Below are 22,134 nucleotides of genomic sequence, written 5' to 3'. Positions count from 1 at the left end.
CCCTAGCATGCCCATTCTCTTGCTCTTTCTATCTGCCTCTGTCAAATAAATAAAACATTTCAAAAAAGGTAGGGTGGTTGCTACAGAGAGTGGAGCCAGAAATCAGTGAAGAGCCCCACCAGGGCACACAGAAAAGAAGGCAGGGGAGGAGGAAGCCATAAGCCAGTAGGATATGGCTGTGGGTGGTTTGGTGAACTATATCCTTGGGTGTCCACTGGGAGATGGGGAGCCATGTGGGTTAGGGGTTAGCAGGTGGGTATAGAACCTCAGATATATTTACAATTGTACAACTAACAAGTCACTGCCTGCTGAACCTGCCTGCTCAGAGCCATCTGCCTTGCTCCAGTGAGCCCTTGGCTCACGGAATGCTGACTCAGGCCTGTCTGATGCAGCTTTCTTTCTAGGTAGCCCAGCAGAAGGGTGATGGGCAACAGCAGGTCTCAACCTGAGCTCACCTTCTTGGACAGAATCTTCTCCTGATGGACCATGGGCATCATCCAGAGCAGCAGCATCAGAGTCCACACCACACCAGACATCTTGCCTCAGGTCTGCTGGGAGTAAATTCTATTCTGGAAATCCAGCACAAGAATCTACTTTTCTTCCCACTACTTTCTTTTACAAAATAAGGTGTTATTTTTTTCAAGGCATAGTCTCAGTGTAGCCCAGGCTGGTCTCAAATTTAGTGAGCCTTCTATCTCAGCCTCCCAAGTGCTGGTACTAAAAACATGTGCCACCATATCCAGGCTTTTTTTTTTTAATTTAAAAAGCTGGGGTCTGCAGGGATGGCTTAGTGGTTAAGGCACTTGCTGGCAAGGCCAAAGGCCCCAGGTTCAATTCTCCAGTACCCACATAAAGCCAGATATGCACATGGCACATGTGTCTGGAGGCCCTAGCATGCCTATAATCTCTTAGTCCAGCATGGTTGCACACACCTTTAATCCCAGCGCTTGTGAGGCAGAGGCAGGAGGATCACTATTTGAGTCCACTCTGAGATGACATAGTGAATTCTAGGACAACCTGGGCTAGAGTGAGACCTTACCTCAATAAAATAAAATAAAAACTAAAATAATAAAAAAAGAAAGAAGAATGGAAGGAAGGAAAGGAGGAAAAGGAGATAGTTCATCTGGAAAATGCTTGCCTCACAAGTATGAAGACCTGAAACCATGTAAAAATGGTGGGCATCATGTGCCTGTCATCCAGTGCTGGGGAGGCAAAGACATTTGGAAACCAGGCGCTCACTAGTCAGCTAGTCTAACTTAATCAGTGAGCTTCAGGCCAGTGAGACTCTGTCTCAAAAAGAGATGGATGCCATTCCCAAGGATAATACCTGAGGTTGTTCTCTGACCACCATATATACATGCACTCACACATAGGAAAATTAATAAATTTTATTTTCTGGGTCAACATTGGGCTACAGAAAATAGAGTTCTCAGGACTGGTGAGGTTTCTCAGTGGTTACTTGCTTGCAAAACCTGCCCACCCTGGTTCCATTCCCCAGTCACTCACGTAAACCAGCTGGGCATTTGTTTACAGCAGCAAGAGACCCTGGTGCCCCCATAAACACACACACATACACAAATAAATACATACAAATTTGAAAAACAGAGTTCTCACATACAAACTTTCTTTCCCTAGCCCCTTTTCCCATGTGACATTAATAGGGTATGTATTATAACCAGTGAACTCACCAGGATATATACATTATTAACCTGGTCCAAGGTTCATATTGGATTTCACACTTATTAGACATCCCACATTTGGCCAAATTTAACATGTCCACTGTCACTATATTCTCTGTCACACAGAGAATGTCACTAACCTGAAAATTCCCTATCCTTGCTTATCCTCCCTCCTGCCTACTCTAGAAACCACTGGTTCTTTTAATGTCTCCATAGTTCATGTTTTTCCAGAAGTCTCAGAGTTGGAACTATAACTTTTTCATAATGGCTTCTTTCACTTAGCAGTATGCAATTAGGGTCCTCTGGTCTTCCTGGCTTGAGAGCTCATGTCTTTTCAATGCTGAGTGAAAGCTAGACTTCAAACAACTCTTTCTGGCGAAGAATTGTGCTTTTTTGAGATAGGGTCTCACTCTAGCCCAGTATGACCTAGAATTCACTATGTAGTCACAGACTGGCTTTGAACTCACAGCGATCCTCCTACCTCCACTTCCCAAGTATTGGGATTAAAGGCATGCACTTTAACACCCAGCTGAAGGGTTGTACATATTTTTCTTTCTTTTTTTTTTTTGTTTTAATTTGTAAGCAGAGAGAAATGGAGAAGAGAGAATGGGCATGTCAGGGCCTCCAGACACTGCAAACAAACTCCAGATGCATGGACCACTTTGTGCATCTGGCTTTATGTGGGTACTGGGGAATTGAACCTTGGTTGTTAGGCTTTGCAAGCAACCACCTTAACCACTGAGACATCTTTCCTGCCAAACTTTTCTCTTTCTCTTGAGACAGGGTCTCAGTATATAGCCAAGGCTTGCCTTGACCTTGTAATACTCCTCCCTCAGATTCCCAAGTGCTGAGATTGTACCATCAGGCTCTGCTCCCATCAGTAATTTATTTATTTATCTGGAATTCACTATGTGGTCTCGGAGTGGCCTCAAACTCACTGTGATCCTCCTACCTCTGCCTCCTGAGCGCGGGGATTAAAGGCATGCACCACCACTCCCAGCTCCCATCAGTAATTTAAACAAGACTATTTAACATTAGCACAGTATGGTGGTTTGGATCAGAAATTCCCCATAAGCTTATGCATTCTGAATGCTTGGTTCCCAGGTGGTAGCAATTTGGGTGGAGGAGGTATGCTTCTTGGGGTGGGTGTAGGGATGTTATAGCCAGCTTCCACTTGCCAGAACTTGGCTCACTCTCCTGCTGCTGTTTTCTACCTGTTATGGCAGAGGAGATGTCCAGCCTCTACTCGTGCTATGCTGTCTCCTGCTATCATAAAGCTTTTCCTCAAGACTGTAAGCCAAAATAAATCCATTCCTCCTCCAATCAGCTGGTTTTGGTCCAGTGTTTTGTTCAACCCCACAATACATGGGGCTGTTTCCTACAAGTCTGAGCTCATTGAACTTCATGCTCTAGATGGCTCTCCCCTGAAGTTGGTTTTGGCCTCTCAAAGAGGCCTTCTCTGACCAACCATGCAGAAACTTCATTTGTGACGTGCATAGCATAGGCTTTTCACTTAAGGGACCCAGCACTTCCATGACTGTGCATTCTCTAGCTCTCTTGTTCTATGGAAGCTTCTTCCATAGAAGTAGGCCCTGTGCTTCTCTCTGGATGTCACTAGCACTCAGTAATTCTTCCCAGAATTCCAGCCCTTTCAACAGACAAAAGAGCCTGCACTCCAGGGAGACAGATCCAGGGCTGTAGGTCACTGAAAGGGGACAGAACCCCAAAACTAGCTGACTGGAAGTCACCACAAGATTTTTTCAGGTGAAATTTGGACAAAAGGTTTGCTGGGGACTCTCTTTCTTTTCCCAAAACTACAAAGCTAAGGGGAAAATCTAATAGAGTACAAAGTGTTATAAGAAATAAGAGCCGGGCGTGGTGGCACACGCCTTTAATTCCAGCACTTGGGAAGCAGAGGTAGGAGGATCACCATGAGTTCAAGGACACCCTGACACTACATAGTGAATTCCAAGTCAGCCTGGGCTAGAGTGGAACCCTACCTCGAAAAACCAAAAAACAAAAAAAGAGAGAGAGAGAGAACTCGGGCTGTAGGGATGGCTTCATGATTAAGGGACCTGCCTGCAAAGCCAAATGACCCAGGATGATTTCCCCAGGACTCATGTAAGCCAGATGCACAAGGTGGCATATGTGTATGGAGTTCATTTGCAGTAGCTGGAGGCCTTGGCACACCTATTCTGTCTCATCAAATAAATAAATTAATTAAATGTTTAATAAAAATTTAAAAAATGGCTGAGCTGGGCATGCCTTTAATCCCAGCAGTCAGGAGGCAGAGGTAGGAGAATCACCATGAATTAGAGGCCACTTTGAGACTATATGGTGAATTTCAGGTCAGCCTGGGCTACAGCAAGACCCTACCTTGAAAAACCAAAGAAAAACGGGGGGGCAGTGGGCTGCTGTCGTGGTACTTGCCTTTAATCCCAGCACTTGGGAGGCAGAGGTAGAAGGATTGCTGTGAGTTCAAGGCCACCCTGAGACACAGAGAATTTCAGGTCAGCCTGGGCTAGAATGAGACTCTACCTCAAAAAAGGGGGATGGCTGGGCATGGTGGCACATGCCTTTAATTCCTGCATGGGAACTCCACCATTGTCATCCTGCACAATACCCTCACTGAGGGCAAGTAGGGGCCTCCCTCCTCCTTGGTCCCTACCCTGTGAAGACTTGCCTGACTGATGTGATGGGAATAAAACCATAGTTTTGTTTAAAAAAAAAAAAAAGATAGCAGAATAGTAGCCACACTAAAACAGTCTGGGGGTGGGGGAGAAATAAGCAGAAAAACACCACAATACACTCTTCTACCAAAAAGTAAAGGTGTATAAGGAATTATCAACCAAAGCAGAGAAGCAGGAGAGACTCTGTGCTGGTTTTGATTGAGTGTTTATATTGCTCAGTTGAGTGTTAGAATTTGCTGTATTTTGCTCCACCCAGCCTACTAGAATACTTGCATAGAAGGCAAATCCAAATCCAACACCTAGGGTCACTTCTGTTATTCTGGAAGTAACATAAGAACCACACCTGGGGGCTGGAGAGATGGCTTAGCAGTTAAGCACTTGCCTGTGAAGCCTAAAGACCCCGGTTCAAGGCTCAATTCCCAGGACCCACATTAGCCAGATGCACAAGGGGGTGCGCGTGTCTGGAGTTCATCTGCAGTGGCTGGAGGCCCTGGCACACCCATTCTCTCTCTCTCTCTCTCCCCCTCCCTCTTTCTCTGTCTGTCACTTTCAAAGACATACATAAATGAAAAATTAAAAAAGAAGAACCACAGCTGGCAATATAAGCTCCTATCCTGAAGTTACATAATGTCAGATTTACACATCTAAGAATACTGTAGATAACTGGAAAAGTCAAGCATCAAATTAACCCAAGATGCAAAATTCTCTACATTATATAAGAAAAACAATAATTCAAGACAATATAATTCCACCAAAAATTATAAATCCATCAGAAATGACCTCCAGTGAGACTGATTTAGATGAAATGCCTGATGATTTCAAAAGAATGATTATAACTATATTTGGAGAAATCAAAGGAATCAAAGAAGAAAAAAAAAAACTGAAGGAAAGCACAGGAAATAAACTTAATGAAATAAGGAGGCCAATATAAACCATGAGTAAGTAACTGGGAATAATGAAGAAATAAAAACAATCAAATATGAGAAATGAAAAACACAGTAAATCAAATTAAAAAAAAAAAAAACTCTGCAAGTACCCAAATCAACAGCTATTTAAACTGTGGGGTCACAAAACCGAATGTGGATTTAGAAAAATAATGTAACAGTACTAAGATGTTTCTGAATGTGAACAGTCATCAAAAATGAACTCAAAATCAAATGGATAGCTAATGAATCCAAGATGTTCCTGGCAATGCTCTTACCCATGTCTCACCAGATGACTTCATGGCAACTTGGTTTGGGGCACAACCACAGAATGCTCTGACTCAATGAAATGCCAATGAACCTGCTGGAACTCCTCAACTCAGACTGGAGACGCTTGTACGTCATCAAGTGCAGTGTTTCCACTGTGCACACAAAGGTTTCTGCTCTTTTAGAAATGTGATTATGAAATTATGGAAAATAAACGCTCAATATTTTCCTGCCAAAAACAAAAAACAACAACAAAAAAAAACTCTGTAGGAAGCCGGGCGTGGTGGCACACACCTTTAATCCCAGCACTCGGGAGGCAGAGGTAGGAGGATTGCCATGAGTTCAAGGCCACCCTGAGATTCCATAGTGAACTCCAGGTCAGCTTGGGCTAGAGTGAGACCCTACCTCGAAAAACCAAAACACTAACCAAACAAAAAACTCTGTCGAAAATCTCACCAATAGGATGGATAAAGGAGAGAACAGAATATCTAAACTAGAAGACCAGGTCGAATATAGTCCAAAAAAAGAGAAAGACGAACTAATAGGAAGGTATGAGTGGGAATTTCAAGACATTTGGGACACTGTGAGAGATGCAAACTTAAGAATTCAGGGTAGATTTTTCCGGCCGTTGGATCCCCAGCACGGTGCTGCTGTCTCTTCCGCCTTCACGGGCCTGCTGTGGGCAGAGCCGCGGAAGCGTGTGTTTTAAAACACTTCAGCATCTTGGGGTTGCCGATGGGAAGGGACCTCTGCTTTGGCCGCGCGTCGCCCTGTCCCCACCGGGCGAGGCTGAGGGCCGGGCGCTGTCGGCGGAGGACGTCTCCGGGAGCGCGGGACCCTCGGGGAGCCTCGGGCACGGGTGTCGCGCCTTCCCGCGGGAAGGACCCGAGAGCCTCCAGCGCCACCGCCCCGTCCTGGTAACCGCGGCTGTCTCGGGTTGGCACTGCGGCATAAACCAGAAATAAGCGACCACGCAGCCGCTGTTTGACCGTCCCATACCTTATAACCACCGAATAGTCTGGTTCTGAACCACGGTAGTTGAGGTTTACCATTGTTTTATCGGTTAGCACGATGGAATTGATTTTGGAGATTCGAACTGAAGCGTTTGCAGAGGGAATGTTGTTTTAATGAAAATGAATAAAAATAACTCATTTTGAGAAAGCCATGGCAAAATCAAACACAAAACCCAGAGTTTGCTCTTGGGAATCTTCAGTATCTTCTCTCCTAGCAAGTTGCAGCCTAAGTGGTGACAGTTCTTCCACATCGGGAGGCTCTTTTCACTATAAGGATAAACTGTACAGTTCTGCTTCTCAGGCTCTACAGGCCTACATTGATGATTATGATCTAAGCCAAACAGACCACGGTACAAGTACTGGGAAAATTAACATTGATGAAGAGTCTGCTAATAAGCCACAATTTTCCAACTACATGTATAAACCAAATAGTGCTCTTGAAATTCTTGATAACAAACATCACTCAAACTCCTTATCCTATAGAAGAGAGACTATTAATGATATGGACTCCATTAGCCTCACAACTGATGATTTGTTAAGACTTCCATCTGATGGATCCCTTTCTTTCACTTGTGTTAGACTGGGTCACCAAACAAGTAAGAAAAACAAAAAATTCAATGGAAGACTGGGCTTATCGGATATGAAAAAGAATCCAAGTTATTAAGTATCCTCTACTCCCATGGGCAAGGATAACTTAGTTACTCCTGATGTATACATAAATGGAAATGGAAAGCAATGTGGTAGGCCAAAAAACCCAAAGCTTTTGAATAGAAATAGTAAATGTGGTTTGGAATCATTAAGTTTTCCCAAGGAAACACCTTTCAAAAACAACCTAGAACAAAATTCTGAAAAGAATTATCCAAGGTGGCTCACTGCCAGAAATATGACCTTAATGTTTCAGGGATAACTAGTATACCTGATTTCACATATCCAATTTGGCTCCACAATCAAGACTTGCTACCAGATGCAAATAATCAAAGAGTTGATAAAATAACTAAGGAAGATGAACATTCCCCTATACATAGTTACCATGCACAAATAACTTCTCAACACAGAAATAATGTAGATTGCTCTGAATATCCCTTTGTATCCTCAAAATTTTCAGATTCCTTCAGTGAGGAAAAAGGATTAGTTAATGAATATACACGTGATTCTGAGCATAGCCAATGTGAATGTGAGAATCCATTTCTTCCAGGACAATCTCAAAAGCTATTCGATGGTGATAAAATTGAATTGCTTATCCTGAAGGCCAAGAGAAATATCAAGCAATGTACTGAAGAATTGCCAAAGCCTATGAAAAAGGATGACAGCCCTTACTCATTGGATAAAGTAGAAGCAGAAAGATCATGGGAAAATGTTCGAGTTACTTTCAAATCTCCTGTCCCGGTTAATTCTGATGATGCTGCTCAACAAAGTTCGAAGGCCAAGTATGTTAAGGAGGTTCTTGAAGATTTTTTAAAAAATGATAATCAGGACTCTATTCTATCTGGTGGTAAACATCATGATCCTGTTGAAGCCTTGAAACAAATGTTATTTAATCTTCAAGCAGTACAAGAAAGTTTTTGTTGTTTTTTTTTTTAATTTTTTTAAACTTTTTTTATTTATTTATTTGAGAGTGACAGACACAGAGAGAAAGACAGGTAGAGGGAGAGACAGAGAATGGGCGCGCCAGGGCTTCCAGCCACTGCAAACGAACTCCAGACGCATGCGCCCCCTTGTGCATCTGGCTAACGTGGGACCTGGGGAACCGAGCCTCGAACCGGGGTCCTCAGGCTTCACAGGCAAGCGCTTAACCGCTAAGCCATCTCTCCAGCCCCAAGAAAGTTTTAATCACAGCAAAACTATAGAACCAGAAGAGATGAGGCAAGTTTCAGAAGATGATTTTTCTCAATTACAGTTGAAGGAAAATATGGTTTCTATTACTAGGTCTCTTCAAAAGGCCTTTCACCATTTATCCCACCTCCGAGAACTGGTTGATGATACTAATGGGAAGCAGTCATCGAAAATGTGAAGAGGAAAATAAAACTGTCACCACAATAAATAGTCACTACACAGTGAATTTTTTTTTATATTATCTAAACTGACAAAGGAAATATATGCCATACATTATTCTATGGCTGCATCAAGTATTCTTCAAAAAACTTAACCATGGAAATGTCTGCAGGCCTGATTTTGTGAATACTAGAATGTGAACAGGAAGCCACCACAGTATATCTTAGAGTGTTTTCATCTTCAGACCAGCAAATGTTCAGAATTCAAAAATGGATAACTGATGCTTACTTGGACTTACCCTTTCTTCAGCATCCAAAATCTTAAGGATTTTTTAAAATATACAATATCTGCTTTTGAAAAGCAGTTTAAAGAAATATCCAAATTGTTATGGAGTATCTTATATTGAATTCTTTTATTTTTAAGACTTCATAAATTGAATATTTAAGATTAAAAAAAAAGAATTCAGGGTATACTAGAAGAAAAAAAATTTCACTCCAAAGGCATAATCGATGTTTTCAACAAAACAATAGAAGAAAATTTCCCCCAAATAGGGAAAGAGATGACAGTACCAGACACAGGAAGCTTTTTGAACACCAAAAAAAACCAGTAAAGAACCTCTCCTCACCATATTATAATTATAAACTACTAAATGCAAGAACCAAAGAAAATATACTGAAAGCAGTTAAAGCAAAACATCAAGTCACTTACAAAGGCAAGCCCACCACGTTAACAGCAGATTACCAGAAGGGCTTAAAATAATGTATTCCAAGTTTTGAAAAATAACAACTGTCAACCAAGATTTCTTTATCCAGAAAAGTTATCCATCAACTTGATGGAGAAATAAGGACATTCCATAACAAAAACAGTCTAAAGGAATATATGACTACTAAGCCAGCCCTACAGAAAATACTTGAAGGAATCTTTAACACTGAAGACAAAGGAAAGCACACACATGAGGAAACAGGAAAAATAAACCATACTCAAATAATAATTAATACCAGAAGGTAAAGGATGGGGGGAGGGAATTATCATGGTTGATTGTCTACAATTATGGAAGTTGTCAATAATAAAAAAAAATTTTTGTTTGGTTTCTCGAGGTAGGGTCTCATGCTAGCTCAGACTGACCTGGAATTCTCTATGTAGTCTCAGTGTGGCCTCAAACTCACAGCAATCCTCCTACCACTGCCTCCAAAGTGCTGGGATTAAAGGTGTGTGCTAACATGCCCAGCAATAAAAACAGTATTTTTAAAGAAAGAAAAAAGAGAGTAAAGGAAAAATGGGAAGCACTACAAAACAAGAAGAATGGCAAGAATAAACCTTTCAATAATAACTCTTTCGGGGGGGGGGGATCTTTTTGTTGTTGTTTTGGCTTAGTTTTTTTTGTTTGTTTGTTTGTTTTGCTTTGTTTTGTTTGGTTTAGTTTGTTTAGGTTTGGTTTTTCAAAACAGGGTCCCACTCTAACCCAGGCTGACCTGGAATTCACTCTGTAGTCTCAGGGTGGCCTTGAACTCTCAGTGATCCTCCTACCTCTGCCTCCCAAGTGCTGGGATTAAAAGTATGTGCCACCACGCCCGGCTTGGCTTGGTTTTTTTAAGGTAGGGTCTCACTCTATCCCAGGCTTACCTAGAATTCACTATGTAATTTCAGGGTGGCCTTGAATTCACAGGGATGCTCCTACCTCTGCCTAGCAAGTGCTGGGATTAAAGGCATGTGCTACCATGCCCAGCTAAATAATAACTCTTAATATCAATAGCCTCAATGTCCCAACCAAAAGACACAGGCTTGAAAACATGATTAAAAAGCAGGATTTTTCTCTTTATTACCTCCAAGAAGCTTACCTCTCCCTAAAAGACAGACACTATCTTAGGGTGAAAGGATGGAAAAATGGTATTTCAAGCAAATGGTCCTAGGTGTTGCTATCCTAATATCTGATAGTGTAGACTTCACACCAACATTAGTTAGGAAAGATAAAGAAGGTCACTTTATATTGATTAAAGGAACAATTCAACAGGAAGACTTTACAATTCTAAACATATACACACCTAACATGGGCACTTGAAATTTCATCAAACACCATTAGAGTTAAGGTCACAGATAACACCTAGCAATTATAGTTGGTAACTTCAATACCTCACTCTTATCAATTGACAGGTCATCCTGGTAAAAAATAAAAAGTGAGGGCTGGAGGGATGGCATAGCGGTTTGCCTTTAGCAAAGCCAAAGGACCCAGGTTCAATTCCCCAGGACCCACATTAGCCAGATGCACAAGGGGGTACATGCATCTGGAGTTCATTCATTTGCAGTGGTTATAGTCCCTCGTGCACCCATTCTCTCCTGCCCTCCCTCTCTCTCTCTCTCTCTCTCTCTCTCTCTCTTTCTCTCCCCCCTCCCTCCCTCCCTCTTTCTCTGTCAGATAAATAAAATATAAAATAAAATAAAAAGAGAGATCTGGATTAAATGGTGTCAGAAAAAAATGAATCTAACAGATATCTATAGGACATTCCATCAAAATGCTGCAGAATACACATTCTTTACAGCAACACATTGGAACATTCACTAAACTAGACCATATATTAGGACACAAAGCAAATCTTAACAAATACAGGAAAACTGAAATAAGTCCTTGCACTCTATCTGATCACAATGGGATTAAACTATAAATCAACACAAGAAAATCTATATAGCCTACACAAAATTATGGAAACTAAATGGTACAATGAAGAATGGGTTACTGAAGCAATCAAAAATGAAATAAAAAAAATTCATAGACTCGGGCTGGAGAGATGGCTTAGCAGTTATGGAGTTTGCCTGCAAAGCCAAAGGACCCATGTTTGATTCCCCAAGACCCACATAGGCCAGATACACAAGGTGGCACATGTGCCTGCAGTTCATTTGCAGTGTCTAAAGGCTCTGTCATGCCCATTCTCTCCATATTTCTCTCTCTAGTAAATAAATAAATAAATGTATTTTTAAAAGAAATTAGAATGTCACCAGTAAACAATTTAGAGCTTCACCTTAAGGCCTTGGAAAAAGAAGAACAAGACAAAAAAAATCAGTATATGGGAAAAAATAACAAAGATTAGGGCAGAAATTAACAAGATAGATATCAAGAAACAATACAGGGCTAGAGGAACGGCTTAGCAGTTAAGGCGTTTGCCTGCAAAGCCAAAGGACCCAGGTTCGATTCCCCAGGACCCTTGTAAGCCTTGTAATGCACAAGGTGGCACATGTGTCTGGAGTTTGTTTGCAGTGGCTGGAGACCCTGGCATGCCCATTCTCTTCCTCCTTCTCTCTCTCTCTCTCTCTCTCTTTCTCTCTGTCAAATAAATAAATAAATTTTTTAAAAAACAACACAAAGACCATGGGATATATTTTATAATCATGGAAAATGTTAATAAAAATTAACAAAAAACACAAAGAATCAATGAAACAAAGAGTTGGTTCTTTGAAAGGATAAGCAAGATAGGTAAACCCTTGACAAATCTGACAAAATGAAAGAGACACAAATTAATAAAATTGGAGATGAAAAAGGTAACATTACAACAGATACCAGTGAAATACAGAAAATCATAAGGAATGCTTTAAGAACATATACTCCAATAAGTTTGAAAATCTTAAGGAAATGGTTGATTTCCTAGATTCATATGACCTACCAAAATTAAATCAAGATGAGATTTAACCATTTAACTAGACCTATAACAAGTACAGAGATCCAAGCCATTATAAATAATCCCCCAAATAAAAGTTCAGGCCCAAATGGATTCACTGGTGAATTTTACCAGACCTTCGTGGAAGAATTAACACGAATGTTCTCAAACTTTTCCATAAAATAGAAAAGGAAGGAATACTACCAAACTCCTTCTATGAAGCCAGTATCATCCTGATAACAAAACTTGACAGACAGAACAAAAAAAGAAAGTTACAAACCAATCTCTCTCATGAACATGGATGAAAAATTCTCAACAACAATATTGGCAAACAAAATACAAGAATATATCAAAAAGATCATTCGTAGGCTGGAGAAATGGCTTAGTGGTTAAGGCACTTGCCTGTGAAGCCTAAGAACTCAGGTTCAAATCTCCAGGACCCATGTAAGCCAGACACACAGAAATGCACACAAGGGGGCTCACGCATCTGGAATTCATTCCCAGTGGCCAAAGGCCCTGGAGTGCCCATTCTCTCTCTCTCAAAATGAATTGTTTTAAAAAAGATTATTCACCCAGACCAAGTAAGCTTTACCCCAGAGATGCAGGATGGTTCAACATTAACAAACTGATCAAAGTAATACACTATATAAATGGACTGAAGGATAAAAATCACATGACCATCTCAAGATAGGAAGAAAAGACATTTGACAAAATCCAATATCCCGTCATGATAAAAGTCCTACGGAGGGCTGGAGAGATGGCTTAGCGGTTAGGCGCTTGCCTGTGAAGCCTGAGGACGTTGGTTTGAGGCTCGATTCCCCAGGACCCACATTAGCCGGATGCACAAAGGGGCGCATGCGTCTGGAGTTCATTTGGAGTGGCTAGAGGCCCTGGCACTCCCATTCTTTCTCTGTCTCTTTCTGCCTCTGTCTGTCACTCTCATATAAATAAACAAAAATATATTTTTAAAAAGTTCTACAGAGGGCTGGAGGGATGGCTTAGCAGTTAAGGCATTTACCTGCAAAGCCAAAGGACCCTGGTTTGATTCCCCAGGACCCACATTAGCCAGATGCACATGGGGGCACACGCATCTGGAGGTCATTTGCAGTGGCTAGAAGCCCTGGCGCACCCATTTTCTCTCTCTCTCTCCCTGTTTCTCTGTCAAATAAATAAATTTTTAAAAATAATAAAGCTCTACAGAAACTTGGAATAGAAGGGACATATCTCAACATAACAAAGACTATTTATGAAAAACCTAATCCAACATAATACTAAATTGGGAAAAATCTTGAAGTTTTTCCACTAAAATCAGGAACAAAACAAAGGTGTCCACTGTCTCATTTTATTTAATAAAGTACTAGAAGTCTTAGCTATAGCAATAAGGCAAGAGACACACCTTAAAGGATACAAATAGGAAAAGAAGAGATCAAATTACCATTATTTGCAGATGATAAGATTCTATACATAAATGACCCTAAAACCCTTTGCCAGCACCTTTAGCAACATAGCAGGATACAAAATAAATACAGTAACCAGTAGCTTTCCTATATACTAACAACAAATGTGCTGAGAATAAAATCAGGGAATCATTCCCATTCACAATTGCCTCAAAAAAAATAAATAAAGCATGCTGGAATGAACCTAACCAAGGAAGTGAAGGATCTCTACAATAAAAACTTTAAAACACTCAAAAGAGAAATTGCAGAAGACATGGAAATGGAAAGATGTCCCCTGTTCATGAATTGGAAGAATCAATATTGTGAAAATTTCAATCTTACCAAAAGCAATCTACACATTTAATGTAATCCTCATCAAAACTCCAATGACATTCTTCATGGAAATGGAAAAAAAAATCCTCAAATACATTTGGAAGCACAAAAAAACTCGAATAGGGGCTGGAGAGATGCCTTAGCAGTTAAGGCGTTTGTCTGCAAAGCCAAAGGATCCCGGTTCGATTTCCAAGGACCCACATAAGCCAGATGCACAAGAGGGAGCATGCATCTAGAGTTCGTTTGCAGTGGCTGGAGGCCCTAGCACACCCATTCTCTCCTCTCTCTCTCTCTCTCTCTCTCAAATAAATAAATTAAATTTAAAAAAAGTCGAATAGTCAAAACAATTTTGAGCAACAAAAATAAGGCTGGCAGACTTCCGGTTAAGATGGCGGCGTAGGTACCACGCCAAAGCAGCTTAGGGGGGAAAAAGACCAAAAAAAACTCAGCAAAATACACACTTTTACTAAAAAGTGAGGTGTATAGGAAATTGAGGCGGCAGCGGAGAAGTGGAAGAGTTATAGAGCATCCAGAGCCTGCACAGGCGGGAACAGCGGCTCCGGGGCGGCTCGGCCACCTGCCGCAGCCACGGAGCGGCAGAAAACCGCCGGACTCTCGGCTCGAGCCGCAGGACAAGCCAGGTGCGGGATTTTCCCCTCACACCGCGCTCTCCGCAACTCAGGAAACGTGAGGGGAGAGCGGCCGCGAGCAACGGAGGGAGGAGCAGACCGCAAGGTAAAAGCACACGTGGAGAGCGATACAACCAGAGCAGCCGCAGCTCCCTCCCCTCCCCCGCTGCCTGAACCCAGCTCCAGCGAACACAGCAGCGGCCCGGGACCGGCCACGCCAACTTGGGCTGACGGCAGGACCCAAGCAGGAGCAGAATTCGGCAGCAACTTCAGCGGCTCCAACACCGGTACCAGTGGCCCCAGCAGCAGCGGACCCAGGAGCGGCAGCGGTGGCAGATCCCACAGCAGCGGCTTCGGGGTGAGCAGCAGCGGTGGACACGGCAACGGCAGCTTCAGCAGCGGTGGTGGCTCCGGGGGTGGCAGCTACAACAGCAGCAGAGGCGGCAGCAGCGGCTCAGTTTGCCCCGTAGGAAAAGCAAGTGCCCAGCTCCAGAAATCAGAACAGCAGCCTGACGACCCAGGCAGCAACTTGACTGAGACCACAATCACCCAAGGTAACTGGGATTGCACCAGGGAAGGGTCTCACTTGGTCACAAGCTGACTTGGATACCTCAACAGACCAGAAATCTAAACCTCTTTGTTGATAGAGGATCTGGTCATTATAATAACTACTCTTGCATACATACTCGGGGCTGTTTTTGATGGAATGTGTACAGTGTTTAGTTAAATTTTAGAATCTACCAGTATTTTATTCCACTCAGCCTGCTTGAATACTCCTATAGCAGGGAAACTCAACCCCTAAGAACATCTTTGTAGATACTCTGAGAGTCTTAAGAGCCACACCTAATACCTTAAGGTCCTACCCTGAAAATATATAACATCAAATCAATTGATACAGCTAAGAATACACAGCTAGCTAGAAAATCCAAGCATTAACTTAATCCAAGATGCAAAAATATATACATTATAACACAAGAAACACTAAAAAGCAAGACGATATAAATCCACCTAAAAGTATTAATGCATCAGAAATGTCCTCCAGTGAGAAAGAGTTAGAGGAAATGCCTGAGAAAGAGTTCAAAAGAATAATTATAAATATGTTCAAAGAGGTCAAAGAACACATGAAAACAATCAAAGAAGAAATCAAAGAGGAAATCAAAGAGGAAATCAAAGGAATCAAAGAAGAGGCAGGACACCAATTTAATGAAATAAAGAAGGCAATACAAGACATAAATAGAGAAATAGAAATAATAAAGAAAAACCAGTCAGAATTACTAGCAATGAAGAACACAGTTAATGAAATAAAAAACTCTGTAGAAAATCTCACCAGTAGGATGGATGAGGGAGAGGACAGAATATCTAAGCTAGAAGATCAGGTGGCAGACCTAATGCAGTCCAACAAAGAGAAAGACAAACTTATAGAAAAGTATGAGTGGGAATTTCAAGATATTCGGGACACTATGAAAAGATCCAATATAAGAATTCAGGGCATAGTAGAAGGAGAAGAACTCCACTCCAGAGGCATAGTAGGCATCTTCAACAAAATCATAGAGGAAAATTTTCCCCAAATTGGGAAAGAGATGCCAATACAGATACAGGAAGCCTTTAGAACCCCAGCCAGACAAAACCCAGAAAGAAACTCTCCTCGCCACATTATACTCAAACTTCCAAACACACAAACCAAAGAAAAAATATTGAAAGCAGTTAGAGAGAAAAATCAAGTTACCTACAAAAGCAAGCCCATCAGGATTACAGCAGATTATTCAACACAAACTTTTAAAGCCAGAAGGGCTTGGAGTGATATATTCCAAGTTCTGAAAGATAACAACTGTCAACCAAGGTTACTTTATCCTGCAAAGTTATCCATCCAAATTGATGGAGAAATAAAGACATTCCATGACAAAAGCAGGTTAAAGGAGTATCTGAAGACAAAACCAGCTCTACAGAAAATACTTGATAGAATCCTCCATGCTGAACAAAAGGAAAAGCACACATATAAGGAACCTAGAAAAAACCAGCCATACTCAAATACCAGTTAACAGAAGAGAGCACAGGTAGAACAAGTAACACACACACACACACACAAATGGCAAACATAAATACACACCTTTCAATAATATCTCTTAATATCAACGGTCTCAATGCCCCAACGAAAAGACATAGATTTGCAGACTGGGTTAAAAAGCAGGATCCTACAATTTGTTGTCTCCAAGAAACTCACCTTTCTACAAAGGATAGACATTATCTTAGAGTGAAAGGTTGGAAGACGGTGTTTCAAGCAAATGGGCCTAGAAAACAAGCAGGGGTTGCTATCCTAATATCAGACAGGGTGGACTTTAGTCCAAAGTTAGTCAAAAAAGATAAGGAAGGTCACTTTATATTGATTAAGGGCACACTACAACAGGAGGACATTACAATCCTAAACATATATGCACCTAACATGGGGGCTCCCAAATTCGTCAAACAAACACTATTAGAACTAAGGTCACAGATAACACCAAACACAGTGGTGGTGGGTGACTTTAACACCCCACTCTCATCAATTGACAGGTCATCCAGGGAAAGAATAAACAGAGAGGCATCTGGACTAAATGAGGTCATAGAAGGAATGGACCTAACAGATATATACAGGACATTTCATCCAAAGGCTGCAGAATATACATTCTTTTCAGCAGCACATGGAACATTCTCTAAAATAGACCATATATTAGGACACAAAGCAAATCTTAGCAAATTCAGGAAAATTGAAATAATTCCTTGCATTCTATCTGACCACAATGGAATTAAACTACAAATCAGTAGCAAGAAAGGCTATAGAGCATACACAAAATCATGGAAACTAAACAATACACTACTAAATGATGAGTGGGTCAATGAAGAAATCAAAAAGGAAATCAAAAAATTTATAGAGTCAAATGATAATGAGAACACAACATACCAAAATCTCTGGGACACAATGAAGGCAGTTCTAAGAGGTAAATTTATAGCCTTAAGTGCCTATATTAAGAAATTAGAAAGGTCGCAAGTAAACGACCTAATGCTTCGCCTTAAAGCCTTGGAAAAAGAAGAACAAGGCAAACCAAAAAGTAGTAGACGGGAAGAAATAATAAAGATTAGGGCAGAAATTAATGAAATAGAAACAAAAAGAACAATCCAAAGAATTAATGAAACAAAGAGTTGGTTCTTTGAAAGGATAAACAAGATTGATAACCCCTTAGCAAATCTGACCAAAAGAAAGAGAGAAGAGACACAAATTAATAAAATCAGAGATGAACAAGGTAACATCACAACAGATTCCAGAGAAATTCAAAAAATTATAGGGACATACTATAAAAGCATATACTCTACAAAGTATGAAAATCTGAAAGAAATGGATGATTTCCTTGATCTATATGACCTACCTAAATTAAATCAAAATGAGATTAATCACTTAAATAGACCTATAACAAACATGGAGATCCGAGCAGTTATCAATAATCTCCCAACTAAAAAAAGCCCAGGCCCGGATGGATTCACTGCTGAATTTTACCAGACTTTTAAGGAAGAGCTAACACCATTGCTTCTTAAGCTTTTCCAGGAAATAGAAAAAGAAGGAATCATACCAAACTCCTTCTATGAGGCCAGCATCACCCTGATACCAAAACCAGGCAAAGATAGAACAAAAAAAGAAAATTACAGACCAATCTCCCTCATGAACATAGATGCAAAAATTCTCAACAAAATATTGGCAAACAGAATACAAGAGTATATCAAAAAGATCATTCACCCTGACCAAGTAGGCTTTATCCCAGAGATGCAGGGATGGTTCAACATACGCAAATCTATAAATGTAATACATTACATAAATGGGTTGAAGGACAAAAATCACATGATCATCTCATTAGATGCAGAGAAAGCATTTGACAAAATCCAACATCCCTTCATGATAAAAGTCCTACAGAGACTGGGAATAGAAGGAACATATCTCAATATAATAAAGGCTATTTATGACAAGCCTACAGCCAACATATTACTAAATGGGGAAAAACTGGAAGCTTTTCCACTAAAATCAGGAACAAGACAAGGGTGTCCACTGTCTCCACTTCTATTTAATATAGTTTTGGAAGTCTTAGCCATAGCAATAAGGCAAGAGACACACATAAAAGGGATACAAATTGGAAAGGAAGAAATCAAGTTATCATTATTTGCAGATGACATGATTCTATACATAAAGGACCCTAAAGACTCTACTAGCAAGCTGTTAGAGCTGATCAAAACCTACAGCAATGTAGCAGGATACAAAATAAATACACAGAAATCAGTAGCCTTCGTATATGCTAACAACAAACACACAGAGGATGAAATCAGAGAATCACTCCCATTCACAATTGCATCAAAAAAAATAAAATACCTTGGAATAAACCTAACTAAGGAAGTAAAGAATCTATACAATGAGAACTTTAAAACACTCAAGCGAGAAATTGCAGAAGACACTAGAAAGTGGAGAAACATCCCTTGTTCCTGGCTTGGAAGAAACAATATCGTGAAAATGGCAATCTTACCTAAAGCAATCTACACATTTAATGCAATCCCTATCAAAATTCCAAAGGCTTTCTTCATGGAAATAGAAAAAACAATCCAAAAATTCATTTGGAATCATAAAAAACCTCGAATATCTAAAATAATACTGAGCAACAAAAAAGAGGCTGGTGGTAACAAAAACAGCATGGTACTGGCACAAAAACAGACATGTAGATCAGTGGAACAGAATAGAGGACCCAGATGTAAGCCCAAGTAGCTATAGCCACCTGATATTCGATAAAAATGCCAAAAATACTCATTGGAGAAGAGACAGCCTCTTCAGCAAATGGTGTTTTGAAAACTGGATAAATATCTGCAGAAGGATGAAAATAGATTCTTCTCTCTCGCCATGCACAAGAATTAAGTCCAAATGGATTAAAGACCTTAACATCAGACCGGAAACTTTGAAACTGCTAGAGGAAAAAGTAGGGGAAACCCTTCAACATATTGGTCTTGGCAAAGACTTTCTGAATACAACCCCAATTGCTCAGGCAATAAAACCACAGATTAACCACTGGGACCTAATGAAATTACAAAGATTTTGCACCGCAAAGGACACAGTGAAAAAAGCAAAGAGGCAACCTACAGAATGGGAAAAAATCTTCGCCAGCTATATATCTGATAGAGGATTAATATCTAGGATATACAAAGAACTCAAAAAGTTAACTAATAAGGAATCAAACAAGCCAATCAAAAAATGGGCTAAGGAGCTAAATAGAGAGTTCTCAAAGGAAGAAATACGAATGGCATATAAGCACCTAAAAAAATGTTCTACGTCACTAGTCATCAGGGAAATGCAGATTAAAACTACATTGAGATTCCATCTCACTCCTGTCAGATTGGCCACCATCATGAAAACAAATGATCATAAATGTTGGCAGGGATGTGGAAAAAAAGGAACCCTTCTGCACTGCTGGTGGGAATGCAATCTGGTCCAGCCATTGTGGAAAACAGTGTGGAGGTTCCTAAAGCAGCTAGAGATTGATCTACCATATGACCCAGCTATAGCACTCCTAGGCATATATCCAAAAGACTCATCTCATTTCCTTAGAAGTACATGCTCAACCATGTTTATTGCTGCTCAATTTATAATAGCTGGGAAATGGAACCAGCCTAGATGTCCCTCAACAGATGAGTGGATAATGAAGATGTGGTACATTTATACAATGGAGTTCTACTCAGCGGTAAAGAAAAATGAAGTTATGAAATTTGCAGAAAAATGGATGGACCTGGAAAGTATTATACTAAGTCAGGTAACCCAGGCCCAGAAAGCCAAGCGCCACATGTTCTCCCTCATATGGGGATCCTAGCTACAGATGACTGGGCTTCTGTGTGAGAATGAAAATACTTAGTAGCAGAGGCCAGTAAGTTGAAAAGGAGACATAAAGGGTGGAGAAAGGAAGGGAGGAGGATACTTAATAGGTTGATATTGTATATATATAATTACAATGATTGTAATGGGGAGGTAATATGATTGAGAATGGAATTTCAAACGGGAAAGTGTGGGGGTGGGGAGGGAGGGAATTACCATGGGATATATTTTATAATCATGGAAAATGTTAATAAAAATTTAAAAAAATAAAAAAATAAAAAAAAATAAGGCTGGCAGTATCACCATACCCGATTTCATGCTATATTACAGAGCCATAGTAGCAAAAACAGCATGGTACTCCACAAATACAGATATGCACATCAATGGAACATAATAGAGGACCCAAATAAATCCAGGCAGGTACAGTCATCTGATTTTTGACAAAAATGTAAAAAATATTCATTGGGTATCAAGCTACCATCAATCATGGGCTACAAGAGGGCTTACACCTATTAAATTCTCTATTTAAAAAATAAGTAAAGGTTATCTCATTTGTCCTGGTGCTAACTTACTCTCCGTTGGAGAATCTGCTTCTCTTTTTCAGATAGATGTAGATCCTAAGGAGACAGCCACCCCATCATACCTCAAAAGGGCCCTGGCTGAAACTAAAAACAATTGGTGAAACAAGCAAGGGTGCTGTTTTCCTGATGAACCAGACACCAGCACAAGGGGGAAAGAGACCAACACAGAGAAAAATCAACTCCTACCAAATCAGAGAGCCAGAGCCTCACCCAACACCTCATAACTGAAGCAGACCAAAAATGAACACAACATGGCTCAGGGAAATTTTGCAGAAGAGGGGGTGGAAAAAATGTCAGAGCCATATGTTGGGCCAGAATATGCAGAGACATTTATTTATCTTACCCATAACTGTGGTCTAACTCCACAATGCATGACCCATATACATCAACAAGGAGGGGCCAATGGGGAGGGGGTAGGTCACAGATGAGCCAAATAATGGTACCAAACTGAATGTATTTGCTGAATACAAAACTAATTAATAAAAAAATTTTTTAAATATTCACTGGAGAAAAGACAGCCTTTTTACCAAATGGTGCTGGGATAACTGGATATCTAATATGTAGAAGGATGAAAATAGAACCTTTTCTCTCTCCATGCATAAGAATCAAGTCAAAATGGATCAAAGTCCTTAATATCAGACCTGTAACTCTGAAACTACTAGAGGAAAAAGCAGGGGAAACTTCAACATATTGGCATAGGCAATGACTTTCTGAATATAACCCCAGTTGCTCAGGAAGTAAAACCACTAATCAACCACTGGGATCTCATAAGATTACAAAGCTTTTGTACAGGAAAGGACACTGTAAATAGAGCAAAGAGACAACCTACAGAATAGGAGAAAAATCTCTGCCAGCTATACATCTGCAGAGGATTAGTATTCAGGGAATACAAAAAACTCAAAAAAACTAAATAAAAAATCAAATAACCCAATTAAAAAATGAACTGTGAGCCAGGCATGGTGGTGCACACCTTTAATCCCAGCACTTGGGAGGTAGAGGTTTGAAGATCACTATGAGTTCAAGGCCACCCTGAAACTGCCAAGTGAATTCCAGGTCAGCCTGGGCTAGAGTA

At 40.5% G+C, this 22,134-nt stretch overlaps 2 protein-coding genes across 4 annotated transcripts in view; one reads left to right on the top strand and one right to left on the bottom strand.

Annotated features, from left to right (window-relative positions):
- Lrcol1 (leucine rich colipase like 1) overlaps positions 1-22,134 on the bottom strand; it is a 71,220-nt gene that overhangs the window by 5,419 nt on the left and 43,667 nt on the right. For all 3 annotated transcript variants that reach the window (XM_045156714.1, XM_045156716.1, XM_045156715.1), the window contains one exon: positions 456-548. In XM_045156714.1, coding sequence (XP_045012649.1) covers positions 456-536 — 81 coding nt within the window. In that variant the 5' untranslated portion in view covers positions 537-548. The remainder of the gene's footprint in view (positions 1-455; positions 549-22,134) is intronic.
- LOC101605085 (lung adenoma susceptibility protein 2-like) lies at positions 6,724-8,648 on the top strand. Its single transcript, XM_045156713.1, is given in 3 exon segments — positions 6,724-7,312; positions 7,792-8,131; positions 8,397-8,648. Coding segments are annotated over 3 exon segments (1,116 nt in total). The 3' UTR covers positions 8,584-8,648.

The sequence above is a fragment of the Jaculus jaculus genome, chromosome 8 (assembly GCF_020740685.1).
Source record: "Jaculus jaculus isolate mJacJac1 chromosome 8, mJacJac1.mat.Y.cur, whole genome shotgun sequence".
Lineage (NCBI taxonomy): Eukaryota > Metazoa > Chordata > Mammalia > Rodentia > Dipodidae > Jaculus > Jaculus jaculus.
The sequence above is the reverse complement of the archived record's forward strand: the minus strand, read 5'-3'. Positions and strand labels throughout refer to the sequence as shown.